This window comes from Balaenoptera musculus, chromosome 19, assembly GCF_009873245.2.
Source record: "Balaenoptera musculus isolate JJ_BM4_2016_0621 chromosome 19, mBalMus1.pri.v3, whole genome shotgun sequence".
Lineage (NCBI taxonomy): Eukaryota > Metazoa > Chordata > Mammalia > Artiodactyla > Balaenopteridae > Balaenoptera > Balaenoptera musculus.
In genome coordinates this window covers 41,910,282-41,927,908 of record NC_045803.1, presented here as the reverse complement: position 1 = coordinate 41,927,908, position 17,627 = coordinate 41,910,282, and the positions used below count along the sequence as shown (strand labels likewise).

General features: G+C 47.8%; 1 protein-coding gene and 1 non-coding gene across 2 annotated transcripts in view; both read right to left on the bottom strand.

Moving 5' to 3' along the window:
* PSKH1 (protein serine kinase H1) overlaps positions 1 to 14,635 on the bottom strand; it is a 29,840-nt gene extending 15,205 nt beyond the window's left edge. The window contains exons 1-2 of the mRNA XM_036834337.1: positions 14,501 to 14,635; positions 1,404 to 2,430 (exon numbers count right to left, since the gene is read on the bottom strand). Of these exons, the coding sequence (XP_036690232.1) occupies positions 1,404 to 2,360 (957 nt within the window). The 5' untranslated portion in view covers positions 2,361 to 2,430; positions 14,501 to 14,635. The remainder of the gene's footprint in view (positions 1 to 1,403; positions 2,431 to 14,500) is intronic.
* A 1,007-nt stretch (positions 14,636 to 15,642) lies between these two features.
* TRNAS-AGA lies at positions 15,643 to 15,725 on the bottom strand. The gene has a single exon. It is a non-coding gene; the product is annotated as a tRNA-Ser (tRNA).
* Between the last annotated feature and the right edge of the window lie 1,902 nt (positions 15,726 to 17,627).

Sequence of the window (17,627 nt, the reverse complement as noted above, 5' to 3'; positions counted from 1 at the left end):
GATGGAGCACAGGACCACAAGCACTGCAGGCACTTTGCCTTCATGAGACTCTGGGGCAACTCCTGTAGGAAATGCTGCTCTGGGCCAATTGGTTGAGACCAGGGAGGGCCCAGTCCAACATTCCTGGAAGGAAAGCTGGGCTGCAGAAGGGAGCTGGTCCCAGAGCTCCCTCCCCTCTCCATGGGTTGTTCAGGAGGCATGGATAGCAGTGCAGGCCTGAGAGGAACACTGTGGGGAGCACTCTGCAGGGGGTACTTGCGGAGGGGCCCTCACTGCCTTGGCAGAATCTTGTCATCCTGCAAAGCTTACCTCACCTCCCACATAAAGCCATCACACATTCTTTTCTTCCCAACCTCCCCAAGAACATTCTATCCAGCTTGCTATGCTCACCGTTTCCTGTGGTGAGCCTTGTCTCCTACCCGGTCAGCATCCTGTCTGTCAGTTCTTACTCTTTCTGAACCTCCCTTCAGCTGCCAGCAGTGCGGAAACCTAACAGGTCTTTTCAGGCATCAGGACTATCAATGGATCCAAAGACACAAACTGATGGCCTGCTGGTTGAATTAGGGCCAGAAGTAAGCATTTGCTAGGTTAAGCACATGGTACTGCTTAAATATGTGAATTATATTTTAACACTTTAAGATCAGATTTTCTGGCTTCTCTTTAAAAAACTGGAATGTCTGGGTGCATGGAGTCCGCCCTGCTCTGTGGCAAAACTGGGCTGAGATGAGAAGCAGCTGTTCCTTTAGACCGGGCATGGTCACTAGCTTGCCCTAGTCCTCTGGACCAGATGCTATGGATGCCCTGCCCTGCTTCCTCTCAGCCCACCTCTGGGCTCGCCTGCAGCTGCAGTGCTCATGTGCGTGCTGACAGCTTCCCATGGCCAGTGCCTGTATCTCTCTGCTTCTTTGCCTGAGGACTTTCTCCACCACTAGTTGGCATTCAGAACAGCCCGGAAGTGCCAGGGATTTAAAGCCCCTGCAAGGAAATTCTCGACTCATACAAGAGTCAGTGGATTAAAACCCACCCTCTTTCCTGCCCCTCAGTGGTACAATTCTGAGCACATTCCACATGATTATTCACAGGGTCCCCAGTGGAACTGAGTTCCAATGGCCCACAGTGGCAGTCCACTCCACTCCCTTTCTGCCTCACTTTCCCCACCCTTCACTTGTGCTTACTGGAATCACATTCCAATTAAACTATCTGCTCCCAAGTCCTTGTCTCAGGGCTCACTTTCGGGGAAATCCAAGCTAAGATACCCTACTAGTCTCACTTTACCATTTTTACATCATCTGTCTGGCCCCACGAACATGGCCCTGAGAGCACATGCCCCTGATTAAGGGCTGTAGGATAGGAGCCCCCACCCATCCAGGGGCCTCCCAACATCCCCGAGACAGAAGACTCACCTCCCCCGAGTAACTGTACTTGCCCCTGAGGATCTGCCGGTACAGCCGGGTGCGGTTGTCATCCTCAAAGGGCATGGTGCCACTGAGCAGGATGTAGGCGATGACGCCCAGCGCCCACATGTCGACTGAGTTGGTGTAGGGCTTGCGGACCAGGACCTCAGGGGCAATGTACTCGGGCGTGCCACAGGTGGTCTTCATCAGGCAGTCGTCACCCTTCTTGCGGGCACTGGCCAGGCCAAAGTCGGTGATGATGATCTTGGAGTCAGTGCCTGGGTGGTAGTAGAGCAGATTCTCAGGCTTGAGGTCTCGGTGTGTGATGCCCAGTGCGTGCAGATACCGGACGCCATCCAGTACCATCTGCAGCACTCGAGTGGCGTCACGCTCAGTGAAAGAACCCTTGGCGATGATGCGGTCAAAGAGCTCTCCACCAGTGGCCAGCTCCATCACCATGTACACGCGCTCCTGTGTCTCAAACACCTCCACCAGCTGGATGATGTTGGCATGGCGCACCCGGCGCAGCACACGCAGCTCCGACTCACACACCTCCCGCCCCTCCCGGTACTTGGTCTCAATCATCTTAATGGCATATGGCTGCCGGGTTGCCCGGTGCTCCACACGCACCACTCGGCTGAAGCTGCCTCGGCCAATCAGGGCTTTGATGTCGTACTTGGCCGTCACACGTGGGTCGAACTTGGCCCTGTACTTAGCCACCCTGGCCCTGCGTGGTGGTTCTGAGGGAGGCTCTGTGTGGCCGGTGGTGGGGGCACCAGGGCAGGGGTTTGCACCCTGACTGGCTTCTGGGAACCCAGCTTTGAGAGGGCCAACACTGTCCACCTCTGTAATGAAGTGCTTGTACACATCGCTCTTAGTGCCACTGAAGGGCTCCACCTTCTTGACCAGATCCAGCTGGACATCCTTGGGCGGCTCGGGAAGGACCTTGCTTGTCCCACAGCCCATCACGGACACGGGGGCATCCTCTCTAGCGAGGCTGGCAGAACCTGCTCTGCAGGCAGTGCCCCGTCTACACCTACACAGACAGAAGAAAGGAACTCAGCATAGCCAGGGACACTTCTGGAGGGATCCCAGCCATCCTCCTTACCCCCTCCCCCCTGGCCCTGGATAAACCTAGCCTTAAGACCTGACTCTGGTATGGTTCCCTGGAAGGGAGAATGGCTTTGGCCCCTGAGTGCTTGGAGCCCAGATGCCATGAAGGATCCAGATGAAAGACTGGGTCTGAGTTCCATGGTCTTGATGTACATCCCCCTGGATATAATTTTCATGCTGCTCTTCAACTCTGAAGAGGGGCAGGAACATGCACCAGGCTCAGCTGTCACTGCCTCCAACCTCCTCCCTACTCTCCCTGGGTCCCTTATCATAGTTGAAGTCCTATGTTTTTTAAAGGTTAAAATTATTCCTCTTATTACTCTGACTCATCTTTTCTGAAACGGGGGCGTGGAGTGTTGGAGGCCTGTTCTCCAACACTATCACCCACCAGGGTGTAGAAAGCCACTTCCCCAAGGCCTCCTCCCTCATGGATACCTTCCTGGCCCTCTAGGCCTCCTGCAGGGGTTGATCCCCCACTGCAACAACCCACCACCACCCACTGCTCTGGGTGCTGCCCTAACCTCACTCTTCCCTGGATGGCTCGCACTACTTTTCTAATGCACCATCTTCACCCTGGCAGTTTAACACCCTGTTCCAGGGTCTCTCACTTCCCCAGTTTACCACATAGATGGCTAAAATGCCACACAAGTCCCAGAAATGGCTAAAATCAATTCCAGTGAAACAGGAACCACAAGCCTTAGCACACTGCCACTAGATAGCCACCAAACTAGCCTGGGCTTCATTTAAGAGGCAGAGGGAGGAATTTCCCTGGTGGCACAGTGCTTAAGAATCCACCTGCCAATGCAGGAGACACGGGTTCGAGCCCTGGTCCGGGAAGATCCCACATGCCATGGAGCAACTAAGCCCGTGTGCCACAACTACTGAGCCTGCATGCCACAACTACTGAAGTCCACACGCCTAGAGCCCGTGCTCCACACCAAGAGAAGCCACCGCAACGAGAAGCCCGCGCACCACATCGAAGAGTAGTCCCCGCTTGCCCCAACTAGAGAAAGCCCGCGCAGCAAAGAAGACGCAGTGCAGCCAAAAAAAAAAAAAGAGGCAGAGGGGGCCTTGAGCTCAGAAAGGACACTAACAACTTCATCCAGATGAGACGCAGGCTGTGGATCAGGGCACTCTGCTTCCATGGGATGAGGATCCAGGAGACTTTCCCATTTGTTTTCCAGACAAAGATGTTCCAACTATTAATACCTTGTGGCTGGTGGGGTCCTGGACAAGTTGAAGTGCTGAAATACCGCTTTCCAGAGGTCACTTCTATCTAGGCTGCCCTTCTCTAAGTCTATCTGAGGGCCCCAGGGGTGAAAGAAAAGAGCTGAGAATTTCCTATTAATTAGGATATACAGAATTGGGGATAAAATGATCAACTCAGAACAAGCGTTTACTGAACATCTACTAGGGATACAGGAAAGAATAAGACGTCCAGTGCAGGTATATTTTAACATACCCAATACAGGCAAAACACGGCCAATAAACTCATAGTCTAAATGAAGAGCAAAACATCAAAACAGGTAATTTCAATATAACAAAGTAAATGTTAGGCTTGAGAAACAATAGTAGATACATGAATGACACAAGAATGACACAGGGATTAGGGAAAGCTTCCTGGAGGAGGCGACCCCCACGCTGAATTTGAAGTAAGAATGAGGCAGGTGACGAAAGGTGTGAATGTTGTTTCAGGCAGAGAGAATGACACACTCAAAGGCTCAGAGGCCCAGAGCAGCACCCCGTGCCTGGGAATGTGCAGTCTGGTGATGTGAAGACAGGACTGGGGGCTGAAGTGTTGGAAGGTCAGCAGGAACTAGGTTGTGGAGAGCAGCCCAAGTTACAGCGAGGAGCCAGGACCTTCCTGGGAGGTGAAAGGAAGCTACTGAAGGGTTTACAAGGAGAGGCGACTCTGTGTTTAGAAAGAAGTATAAGGCTGAATTGGAGGAGGGTCAAAGTGGACTGAAAGGGTCAGTGAGGAGGGTAGCAGCACAGACAGGGTGGCGGAATGGAGAGAGGTCAGCAGGAGAAGTGACAGGGGCTGGAGGCTGGACACAGGGGTGAAAGGGAGGAGAGGACAGCACTCCAGCCCCTCACTCCAGCTCCTGGGCAGAAGGTCAGGAGTGCAGCAGGAAGGACAGGTTTGGGAAGCAGTAGGAAGAGTTCAGTTCTGGAAGTGCTGCAGTGGGGTGGCTGGATGTAGAATCTAATGGTTGAAAAGAGCTGGTCAACCAAGGGGGAAAAGGGGGGATAAACTGGGAGATTGGGGTTGACATATACACACTGCTATATATAAAATAGATAATAAGGACCTACTGTATAGCACAGGGAACTCTACTCAATACCCTGTAATGACCTATATGGGAACAGAATCTAAAAAAGAGTGCATATATGTATACGTATAACTGATTCACTTTGCTGTACAGCAGAAACTAACACAACATTGTAAATCAACTACACTCCAATAAAAATTAATTTAAAAACAAAAAAGAAGAAGGAAAAGAGCTGGTCAGGGTCAGAGATTCCATGGCTGCCCAGGGGCAACACCAACCCCCACCCCCAACATGTTTCAAAGCCAGCAAAAGATCCCATGAAAGGCAGCAGAGGGAGACCCAGGGAGGTTTTGCTGGGGCACCTTGAGGGTCACAGAGGACCCACACAGAGGCCCTGAGTGAGGGTCTGAATTCAAGATGGTGATAACTGACCAATGTGGCTAATGTGGTGATAACTGACCAATGTTCCCAAGGAAAAAGCTCACCTCTGAAACGTACACAAGACCTTGATTACCAATCCATCAGACAAAAAGACCAAAGATTAAGGGCTTAGGTTTTAATCAGTATGTCAGTATGACTCTCAGCAGAATGAGATTTATCTTTCCTCACATAAGAGGAAAAGATTCCTCAACCAACACAGGCTCTTCAGGATTTGCTGCAGTTTTCACCCAAATGCCCAGGAGATGCCATATAGCAGCTTAGGAAATCATGTTTAAACACAGGCATTTAGGGATTCCCTGGTGGCGCAGTGGTTAAGAATCCGCCTGCCAATGCAGGGGACACGGGTTCGAGCCCTGGTCCGGGAAGATCCCACATGCCGTGGAGCAACTAATCCTGTGTGCCACAACTACTGAGCCTGCGCTCTAGAGCCCGCGACCCACAACTACTGAGCCTGCATGCCACAACTACTGAAGCCCACGCATCTAGAGCCCGTGCTCTGAAACAAGAGAAGCCACCGCAATGAGAAGCCCACGCACCGCAACGAAGAGTAGCCCCCGCTCGCCCCAACTAGAGAAAGCCCGCGCGCAGCAACGAAGAACCAACGCAGCCAAAAATAAATAAATTATAAAAAAAAATAAACAAAGGCATTTAGAAACAAGGTTCTTTTTCACAGAGGCCAAAGATTAGAACTGTGGACTTTGGAATTTTGCAGACTCATCTCTTCCTTCAGGGAAAATACAAGACTTAATACAGTAAAGGGCTGCAGCTCAGGAAAAAAAAAGCTCTTTGGCCAGGATTCCTGAGGCAGAACACAGGCCCTGATCCCCAAGACCACACTGTGAACAACATCTACCACCACTCAGAGAGAAGACAAATTGCATGGGTGACGCAGCACAGCTACTCAGATGTCACTTCTTCCTGGGGAGGAGGCAGAACCCTAGATCCACAAAATAAGTAACGTCTCCAGGTGTACCCACCGGCTCTTTTTGTTTAGATGTGCATACCTAGTCTAGTCCTGATGAGAAAAACTAAGGTTTACAAAAGAAAAGGCCTGACTTTTCACTTTAAACAAAGTCTAAGCAAGGATCTCAAGTCAGCAGTGAGACAGCCAAGGATTATCCCTCTCTGACCTTCCTTATTCCTTTCTGGGACACAGTCTCTCTCACATTTGTTCCAGTTAGAAACTCTTCAAAGATAGGCTGATGCTGGCACTCCACCTTCCCAACTACAGATCGAGAGTGGAGGAAAGAAGGTGCCAGCTCTGATGCGGGGAACTGCTGATAACCGCCAGGTGATCATAGCTGCTCCACACTCCAATCACATCTGTTAAATTCTCTTTTCACATCAGTTAGGTGAAAAGGCAAACAGGGACAAGGGAAGCAGCTGGCAAAATTCCTTCTGTGAAGAGGGCAAAGTGTTTTCCTGCCCTCAGCTCTCATGTATGTGCCCCCAGCAGAGTGACCAGGGTGGGGGTGAATGAGGAAAGCCTCAAGAAGTGACCTCCCAGGAAGGTCATGCTATGCCAGCTCTCACAAGTCACTATTCTGTCTCACGACACCAATCCTAACACATCTTACAGAAAGTATTGAACTCTCTGGAGTCGGCCTCCACACCTTCAACTCCGAGCCTGACCCAAAGCACTCCTCAAAGAAGGTAAGCATATTGGACAGAGTGCAGCAGTAGGCGTGAGCATTGAGCACTACTGTCCTCGCTAACACTTTATAGAAATGACAGGCCAAAAAGGTAGAAACTTGTCCAAAGCCACTCAGATAGTGACAGCCGAGAACAAACCAAAATCTCATTCTCCATCCAGAGCTCCTTCCACCAAACCAGATAGACTCCAGAAGTGCCTGGGGCCCAGCTGAGCTCAGACTCACCAGGTCAAGGCCTCAATCCTTCCTCATACCACTCAACTGATGAATCAACGAACCTTTACTGAGGATCTTTTTTTTTTTTAATTTATTTATTTTTGGTTGTGTTGGGTCTTCGCTGCTGTGCACGGGCTTTCTCTAGTTGTGGCGAACAGGGGCTACTCTTTGTTGCGGTGCGCGGGCTTCTCATTACGGTGGCTTCTCTTGTTGCGGAGCATGGGCTCTAGGCTCACGGGCTTCAGTAGTTGCGGCATGCTGGCTCAGTAGTTGTGGCTCATGGGCTCTAGAGCTCAAGTTCAGCAGTTGTGGCGCATGGGCTTAGTTGCTCCGCGGCATGTGGGATCTTCCTGGACCAGGGCTCGAACCCGTGTCCCCTGCATTGGCAGGTGGATTCTTAACCACTGCGCCACCAGGGAAGCCTGAGGATCTTTTCTGAAGGGCATGTCTTCCGAAACCTCCATTCCACGTACAATCTGTGTCACACTGCTCACTGCTATACTCTAGATTACTTCTGATCACTAGAGTTGTCAGCCTTTTGAGGGAAGGGGCCACTTCTCAGGTTTCTAGAACTCTCTGGCTCCCAACAAAGCGCTGAGCTCCGAGCAGGCATTCAATGTTTGTTAACACTGTGTGAAAGGTGGGCTGGTTCTCAGGTTTCTTTTTGCTGCAGGGCAACAATCCCAGAACCTCAGAAATGTTCAAGTGGCAGGAAGAGGCCCAATTGGCGGTTAAACCAGAGCCATGCTCTTTGGGCGCTCGTATAAATGTCCTCAACAACAAAGGAAGCCAGAGTTCTCAGGTCTATTTGGGTCTTACAGATTGTCATCTGAACTCCAAAGCAAGTTTGTCCATAAATTGCGAGACCCATCTGTGGGGAGACCAGGGGTCTAGGAGCAGAGGACAGGGATGGATCCTGAAACAATTTTCCTGGCCACAGAAGTCTGTGGATGCCTCCCAGGCAGGCACCCAGCCCTCTCCAATAACACCTCCTAAGACTGTTCTCCACGGCAAAGCTTCACAAACTTTTGCCTGCAAAGATCTCTATATTCTGCTCCCATGTTTTGAAAGACTGTCTATCAAAATGAAGTAGGCAGTAATCTCTCAGGAATCCCAGAAATAAGTAACTGCTAAACAGCACTTCTAACCATCACGAGGCAAGCAGGGATAGCTGGCAAAGAAGTCTGTCACTTTAGATAAAAACCCCTGACCCTCACGCCACACACAAAAATAAACTCGGGACTTCCCTGGAGGTACAGTGGTTAAGACTCTGAGTTCCCAATGCAGGGGACCCAGGTTCGATCCCTGGTCAGGGACCTAGACCCCACATGCCGCAGCTAAAGAGCCCGCATGACGCAATGAAGATCCTGAATGCGGCAACTAAGGCCCTACACAGCAAAATAAATAAATAAATATTAAAAATAAAATCAAAATGGCTTAAAGACTTAAATATGAGACAAGACACCATAAAACTCCTAGAAGAGAACATAGGCAAAACATTCTCTGACATAAATCGTACCAATGTTTTCCTAGATCAGTTTCCCAAGGCAATAGAAATAAAATCAAAAATAAGCAAATGGGACCTAATTAAACTTATAAGCTTTTGCACAGCAAAGGAAACCATAAACAAAACAAAAAGACAACCTATGGAATGGGAGAAAATATTTGAAAATGATGGGACCAGAAAGGGCTTAATTTCCAAAATATACAATCAGCACCTGCAATTCAATAACAAAAAAACAAACAACCCAATCGAAAAATGGTTAGGGCTTCCCTGGTGGTGCAGTGGTTAAGAATCCGCCTGCCAATGCAGGGGACACAGGTTCAAGCCCTGGTCCGGGAAGATCCCACATGCCACGGAGCAACTAAGCCCGTGTGCCACAACTACTGAGCCCACCCTCTAGAGCCCATGAGCCACAACTACTGAAGCCCATGTGCCTAGAGCCTGTGCTCCACAACAAGAGAAGCCACCGCAATGAGAAGCCGGTGCACCACAACGAAGAATAGCCCCTGCTCACCACAACTAGAGAAAGCCCGCGTGCAGCAACAAAGACCCAATGCAGCCAAAAATAAATATAAAACAAATAAAATAAATTTTTAAAAAAAGAAAAATGGTTAGAAGACCTAAATAGACATTTCTCCTAAAAAGACATACAGATGGCCAATAGGCACTTGAGAAGATGCTCATCATCACTAATTACCAGAAAAATGCAAATCAAAACAGTGCGGTACCACCTCATACCAGTCAGAATGGTCATCATTAAAAAGTTGACAAATAATAAATGCTGGAGAGGGTGTGGAGAAAAGGGAAACCCTCTTACACTGTTGGGAGGAATGTAAATTGGTGCGGCCACTATGGAAAACAGTATGGAGGTTCCTCAAGAAACTAAAAATAGAGTTGCCATATGATAAAGCAATCCCACTCCTGGGCATATACCCAGAAAAAACTATAATTCAAAAAGATACATGCACCCCTATGTTTACAACAGGCAAGACATGGAAACAACCTAAATGTCCATCAACAGATGAATGGATAAAGATGATGTGTGTGTGTGTGTGTGTGTGTGTGTGTGTGTGTGCATGTGTGTGTGTATGGAATGGAATATTACTCAGCCATTAAAAAGAATGAAAAATGCCATTTGCAGCAACATGGATGGACCTAGAGATTATCATACTAAGCAAAGTTAAGTCAGAGAAAGACAAATACCATATGATATCACTTATATGTGGAATCTAAAATATGACACAAGTGAACATATCTACGAAACAAAAACAGACTCACAAATATAGAGAACGGACTTGTGGTTGCCAAGGGGCGGCGGGGGGGAGGGAAGAATTGGGAGTCTAGGATTAGCAGATGCAAACTACTGTATATAGGATGGATAAACAACAAGATCCTACTGTATAGCACAGGGAACTATATTCAATATCCTGTGATACATCATAATGGAAAAGAATATGAAGAAGAATATATATGTGTAACTGAGTCACTTTGCCGTACAGCAGAAATTAAACACAACACTGTAAATCAACTATACTTCAGTAAAATTAAAACAAAACAAAACAAAACAAAACCCTGAACAAGGACCTCTGCAACCTTAGGGGGAACCACACAATTCTGCTTTCTAAAACAGGAGAACTGGGACTTCCCTTGTGGCGCAGTGGCTAAGAATCTGCCTGCCAATGCAGGGGACATGGATTCAAGCCCTGGTCCGGGAAGATCCCACATGCTGCAGAGCAACTAAGCCCATGCGCCACAACTACTGAGCCTGCGCTCTAGAGCCCGCGTGCTGCAACTACTGAGCCCGCATGCTGTAACTACTGAAGCCCGCGCGCCTAGAGCCCGTGCTCCGCAACAAGAGAAGCCACCGCAATGAGACGCCCACGCACCACAACGATGAGTAGCCCCCGCTTGCCACAACTAGAGAAAGTCCGTGTGCAGCAACGAAGACCCAATGCAGCCATAAATAAATAAATATTTAGAAAACTAAAACAGGGAAACTGACACGAGACCCAGCAATTTCATTTTCATAAATAATTCTACAAAACCACTTCTACAAGTACACAAAGATATATTTGTAAAAGAAAGCTCATGGAACCATTCTTTATAATAATGAAAAAATGGAAACAACCCAAATATTCATCAGGAAGGAAATAATTAAATAAACTAAGATACATTCACATAATGGAATGCTCTGCAGCTGTTGAAATGAATGAGGTAAATCCATATATATTGACAAAGAAAGAAAGATACCCGTCAGTTTGAGTGGTTTTGTACTGGTATCCATGTCTGTGATGTACCAAGGAGTTTAAAACAGTTTGTGAAGGGACTTCCCCAGTGGTCCAGTGGTTAAACTCTGTGCTTCCACTGCAGGGGGGCAGGGGTTCAATCCCTGGTCGGGGAAGTTCCGCATGCCGCGTATTGCAGCCAAAAAAAAAAAAAAAAAAAAGAGTATGTGAAGTATATGTCTAATGAGGAATTTCTAAAAAGGTACAGACATATACATGGGAAAAAAATATCCTGGAAAGGTAGAAGAGAAGCTGTTGCCAGTGACTACCTCTAGGGTGTGGGAATGTCAGGGGAACAGGTGGAAGGAAGGGAGACTCTTACTTCTCACATTACATACTTCTGTGCTATTGCTATATTTTAAAGTCATCACCACATATTATATTTTTAAAGTTAAAAAATACATATTGTAGAAATGTATAGAATAGTATATACATAAGAAAAAAAGCTGGGGGAATATACGCCAAATTATTATACCAAATATACACCAAATTATTTTAAAAATGATTAGTGTTTGTGTCTAAAGACAGTTCATTATTCACTTCCGTAATGTTTTAACTTTTAACACTATTTCATAATAAGAATTGTTATAGCTTCTTTTTGGAATATAGTAACTCAGGACTCCACCTCTTAAGGACTCTATGCACCACTGCTCTACATGGTAATAATTGGTGAGCAGAGACTCCTGCTTTAGGGCTGAGAGAAGGAGAGTTCAACAGTTTGTCGTGTCCTCCTCATTTTATCCTGACCCTCAACTCCATATGAGACATCCCACCCACTGCCCATCCCATCATCAGAAATACAGCCTCTGGCAATGTACCTGGGGTTCTCCTTCCAAAATCCTAAAGTTCAACCCATAAATATTTACTGAGCTCCTGCTGTGGGCCAGGAACTCTGCCAGGGGCTGTGACAGACAAAAAGAAGGCAGTTATAATCTCTGTTCTCAAGGAACTTACAGCCCAAATGGCTCCACACCAAGAGTCCCCTGATCCATTACTCTTATGATGCCCTGTGAGGCCACTTCAAGGCTGGCAGCCTGGAAGGGGTCCCTCTGAGATAATTTTCCTGTAGCAAACGAAAACAGCACATTTTTCTACTTTAGCATCACATGAGATGCCATGGCAACAGAGGGCTGTACCAAGAATTAGCTCAGTGATGACCTAGCCAACACAAATTGGCTTAATACTTACTGAGTAAGATTCCTGGAAGAAAAGAAAGTTCAAATAAATAAGTCTCTCTCCAGCTCTCAACAAGCGGAATTGTTTCCTTTCTTCCAGGGCTGTACTTCTCAAATTTTTCTCTGTGCACCCTGGGCCAATGGAGACAGCTGTTCTCAGCTATCTCAAAGCTTAAGGGTCAATACTTTGGCACACCTATAGCCAATTCACATCACACAGTCAGGAAGCACTGGAAAGGATGAAAGTTGCCCAAGTAACATGCTCACACTTATAAAGTAAAAACAGACGGCTAAACCAAAGTCTCACTCAACAATGAACTTGTGAGTGACAGAGAACACCAGTATCTAGTTCAGATTTCACAGACACTAGGATTTTCTGGGGTATTCCATTCCAAGTGAGGCTCAGCTCTAGCTCAGTGTAAGAGGCAAACAGGTTTCCTGAAAGCTGCACTTTCCTTAGCTCATTTATACAACTTAACAAGATTTGCAATTAGACCTGGACAACGTACTTATTCAGCAAACCCGCCCTCCAGTGAGTCAGCAATCCACATCTTTTCTAGGGGAATAGCCAACTGCAACTGCCCTGAGTAGAAGCACAGTTTTGTCAGAGCTATCTCTGATGATCAGAAATTACCTCAAGGAAATCACATAACATAAGGTAGCTTCCTAATCAAGACTCAGTCTGAAGAGCAAACAGGCTTACTAAGATGAGATCCCCTTTTGACATGGGATGAACTCTGGGAAGAACAGCCATTAGTAATAACAGTGGCTTCCATTTCCTGAGTTCCAACTGTGCTAAGCGTCTTATATGCATTCTCACTCCTCTCTGCAACCACATAAAGTAGGCATGATTATTCCTATGATGGGATGAGCAAACTAGGACTCAAAGAACCTCAAGATCTCATAAAAGTCAAGAACTGAATCAAAGTCTTTCTTATTCCAAACCCCATACTTCTAACCACCAAATCATCCTGCCTCCCCAAGAGATGGGAAATGAGACTGCAACAGCAGTTGTGTGCTACAAGGCACAGCTGGCCCTTCCCACTGGACAAAGACACAACAGCTTCCTGGAGTGATGACAAAGATTTTCAACCAAGGAGCATAGTAAAGTCACCTGGAGAGTTTTAAAAAAATACAGACTCCTACCAGATTCCAGATATTCTGCATCAAAATCTCAGAAAATGAGACTCTTGAATTTGTATTTTGAAAAACCACCCCAGGAGATTTTAGACCATCAGGTTGACCAGGCTGCACCACCTACCACATGCATACGTGTGAATGTGCAAACAGGACACTCGCATTTGCTGTGCTCATCTCAGGTCCTGGCCCCTGATATGTGCTCAGTAGTATAGCTGAATCTGTATCTATTCTTAAATCAGCAACCTATCACAGTTGACTCAGCTCCTACTTTATGCCAAGCACAGAGCCAGACACTGATATGCAGACAGAAGACACAATCCCCAGGCCAACCATCAGGTGACACAACACAATAAACTCCATCAGTAGTCACATGAATTGAAGTAGAGGAGTCAATGGTTACATGTGAAGGGAGGCTTTTCCAAGGTAATTAAATCTAAGGTGGATTTTAAAGGACAGATGTAAATTTTCCAAACTGGTGGGTGGAGGTGGGGGTGGGGGGAAAGAAGAGTATTACAAATTGCGAAAACTGCATATCTAAAGCGAAAGGGTGTTAAAACACAGAGCTAATGGCAGATGCACATACTCCCAACAACAAACTATGTAAGCAGGAGACAGAAGTGCCCAGGTGTTAACTTCGGGGTTATGCCAGATTATGAAGAGCCCTGAACGCCCTGCTATGAAGTTTGGCCTTTACCCTGCAGGTACCAAGGAGCCAGTTTTAGGCAATGAAGGACTTACTCAGATTTTCAAGCGGGAATTATCACTTCACAGTTTCAGGAGAGGGAGTGAGCGTGAGGGAGCTGGGCTTCCCCTTATAAAAGCAGAGAGATAACTGGCTTACAAAGCAGGCGACCCGGCTGGACATAGGTGTGATTTTCCCCAGCCTGAACAAAGAAGAGACTAGCTGCCCCCCGACCCTGTCGTTCAGTCGTAAAAGAGGAGGTGTGGAGTAGGTGCCAGACACGAGAACGTAGTGAGGACAACCAGGTTGGTTCACCCTCACCGATGTCGACTGGTTGAACAGCAGGCAGGACAGCTGACCACGTCCACCTGGCCCCTGGGGCCTCAGAGACGGGCTACCCAGCGCAGCAGCATGTTTCAAGGCCAGTCAAGCCTCGGACACCAGGGACCCCAAGCAGCCATCGCCTGGCCTGCTACCCACTCCCCCTAGGGCCCGGCGCAGCGGGCACAGGCCGAGGGCTCCGGGCTGGGCAGGGACGGGCCCAGTGTTCCAGGAAGCGACCGTGGCTGCAGCTCGTCAGCCCCTCCCGCCCATGGGGCCGTCGGTCCTGGCCGGGCCGCCTCACCTCGCGCGGGCGGCGGGGTCTTCGGCGTCTGGGCGACTGTGTTGACCCTCTCCGGGCCGCGGACACAGCACCGGCCACCGCCACCACCGCCGCCGCAGCCATCCTCAGGCGTCAGCGTCGTGGCGTCATCACAACGCGCGCTTGACGCCAAAACAAATCCGGGCCGCCCACGGGGCGGGGCAGGGGCGGACTCGAGAGGGCCGGGCTACGCGGTTGGCGGAGCTCCGAGCGTGGCTTGCCAATCAACGCCTTCGGGGCGGGGTCGGGCTCACTCCGGGAATAGGAGGTGAGTCTGTGTCGCTCCAAGTGTCTCGACCCTAGGTTTGGGGCAGGCACCGTGGGAAGTAGGGAGAAAGTCTCAAGATTCACGTTGGGGGGCAGGGCGCTTTATAGTGCGAGGTTGGGGTATTTCCATGGAGATCCAGAGGTTAAGACTCCGCGCTCCCAATGCAGGGGCCACGGGTTCGATCCCTGGTGGGGATCTAAGATCCCGCATGCCGCGGGGCGCGGCCAAAAATAAAATAATAATATAGTGCGTGGTTGGGGACGTAGTGCATTTCAGGAGATTTCTGGAAGTGCCTCTGGAACTCCGCAAAGGATCGGTATAAATTTAATTAACAAATCTATTTTTTTTAACTGAAATTAAAATAATTCAGGCACTCAGATATGTTGAATTTGACCTCCATCACAGCGGAGTTGCAAATGGTTAACTTGAGAATAGGTGAAATTAGTTTGGGGCCAACTTCAGAGGAACAGTTTAATTATTGTTGTTTTTGTTACTAAATTTAGTATATCCTGAGACTGCAAAACAAGTAGATTAAAGAAAAATTGTTACCATTAACAATTCCTCTATCGGGTCAGAATTATCTCACTTAACTTTACAATCAACCCAGATTCGGGGTGGAGATGGGGGGGAAATAAATGTCTCAAGTAATAAGGGGATTTTTTTTCCTTCTTTAATAATATTTTTATTATTTACCTTATATTTACTGTTGGGGCGCAATCCACGTGCTTAGTGGAGTCTTTCACTGGGCAACCATAAAGAGCAGGGCTGGAGAACAATCCAGTTTCTTTCTTTAAGGCAACAGCATTCTTCCCCAACTGGCTGTGACTCAATAGGGATCACCATAAGGGAAAGGTGGCATAGTTCGGCAGGATTTGAACCTGGGCAGGGAAACCCCAATGGATTTCTAGTCCATCACCTTAACCACCCGGCTACAACTACTTTTGAGTGATGATGGGATTGTAATCTCCATACATCTTTCTCATTGCAGTCTGTTCATTTCTTAAAATCTTTATTGAGCCCTTACTTCATACATGGAATTGTGTTTAACTGTATAAGCTAATGTTATACTTTAAACCTAAACATATATTAACACCAATAAAATATCACAGTCTGTTTTATGTAGTAGGGCTTCATGAAAGATTTTATTAAAAAAGAAAACTTTAGGGACCTCTCTGGTGGTCCAGTGGTTAAGACTTCATGCTTCCACTGCAAGGGGGCATGGGTTCAATCCCTGGTCGGGGAACTAAAATCCCACAGGCCATGCAGCCAAAAATAAAATAAATAAAAATAAAAAAGAAAACTTAAAAAATTATTTCCATATGTCTAGTGTGATGCTTAAGGGAATGAACTTAGGGGCCAAGCAAACTTGGGATCATATCCCAGCTCTGACACTTCCACAGTTGTGTGAACTGAACTTAAGCAAGACATCTTCCCTTCCTTAAGCTTCATGTTTCTTATCTGTATAATGGGGATCATAATCTTGACCTCACAGTTATTGTGAGGGTTGAAAATAATATAGAATTCCAGGGTTGATGGGGCTTAGAAACCCACACAACACCTCTATTTTACAGACATTCAGCAAATTAATTCAATAAATATTTATTGAGCCCTTGCTATGGAAGGTGCTGGCCTGGGCTCTGGTGAAGAGCACGGGGGCCCTGAGATGAAGAGGTATATTGATGCAGAGGGGACTGGGCTCAGGATATCCAACCCCAGATTCTCCCCTGAACAATAAGCTGTTCCATGTCTGCAGAGCTGCAAACGTGAGAAGCACCATCATCGTGATGCTCTGGCCTGGGCAGCTGTGTCTAGGGCCCAGTCCACTTGGCTCTCAGCCCACCCCTTTCCTGCAGCTCTGGGATAAAACACACAAAGCTCTTAAGCCCCTGGCCAGAGAGCAGATTCTGTCCCCAACCCCACCCCCCTGCACACACTCCAGGTCACTCAATTCCAGGGAAGAGCAGGGACTTAGGGGGCAAAAACCAGGGGAAAGTAGGTCACAGCAGAAGAATGGTAATCCCTTTGATGGCTGGCCAACACAATCAGCCCCTGCTCCTGGAAGCAGCCTGCTCCTGGCCACCCACCAAGAGTGGCTCTAGGAAGACTTTTGGGGTTTGGAGCCCCAGCACCATCCCTCCAAATAGTATGCTCAGGTTAAGAGGGCTGCCCCAAGAAGACATCCTCCATACTGAAGTCATTCTCAGTCCAAGCTTTTGCTGACTGTAACACTTCCTATGCAGGATTTAGCAATTCTGTTTTTCACTCCACACACTCCCACAAGTACACTCTTTATACCCAGCCTTAGGCTGGGTGCTAGAGACACAAAGAGGACACTTGGGGAATCCAGAGTGGGGAATTCTGACCTAGACCCAGACAGTAACAAGCCAGTGAACCAGTGTCATCCGTACAGAGACAGAAGAAAGCCCAGGAGCTGTGTGGACCTGAAGGAGGCTTCTGATTCAGCATGGAGTCAGGGTTAGGGAGGCGGTAGGTGATACTGAACAAGAAGTAGGAGTTCACCAGGAGGAAATGAGGAAGGTTATTCTGAGCACAGAGAATAGATGTACAAAGAATAAAAGGCTGGCCTTTCCTTCTGGAAGATACTGGTGGTCAAAGGGGGTGGATCTGGGTTTTTTTCCTGAACCTTCTCCTTCAGGTGATGTGAGATGGGTAAGGAATGGCTGAGAGAGAAGTGGGGATAAAAATACAGGTGAATGAAGTACAGGAGAAAAGACAGGGCAGAGAGTGAGTTAACTGAGGCATCTTAGCTAACTGGAATGGGAGGGTGTTTGAGAAGCGTTGCTGAAGTAGGGCTCCTACATGATAAAGTAGGGTGGAGGT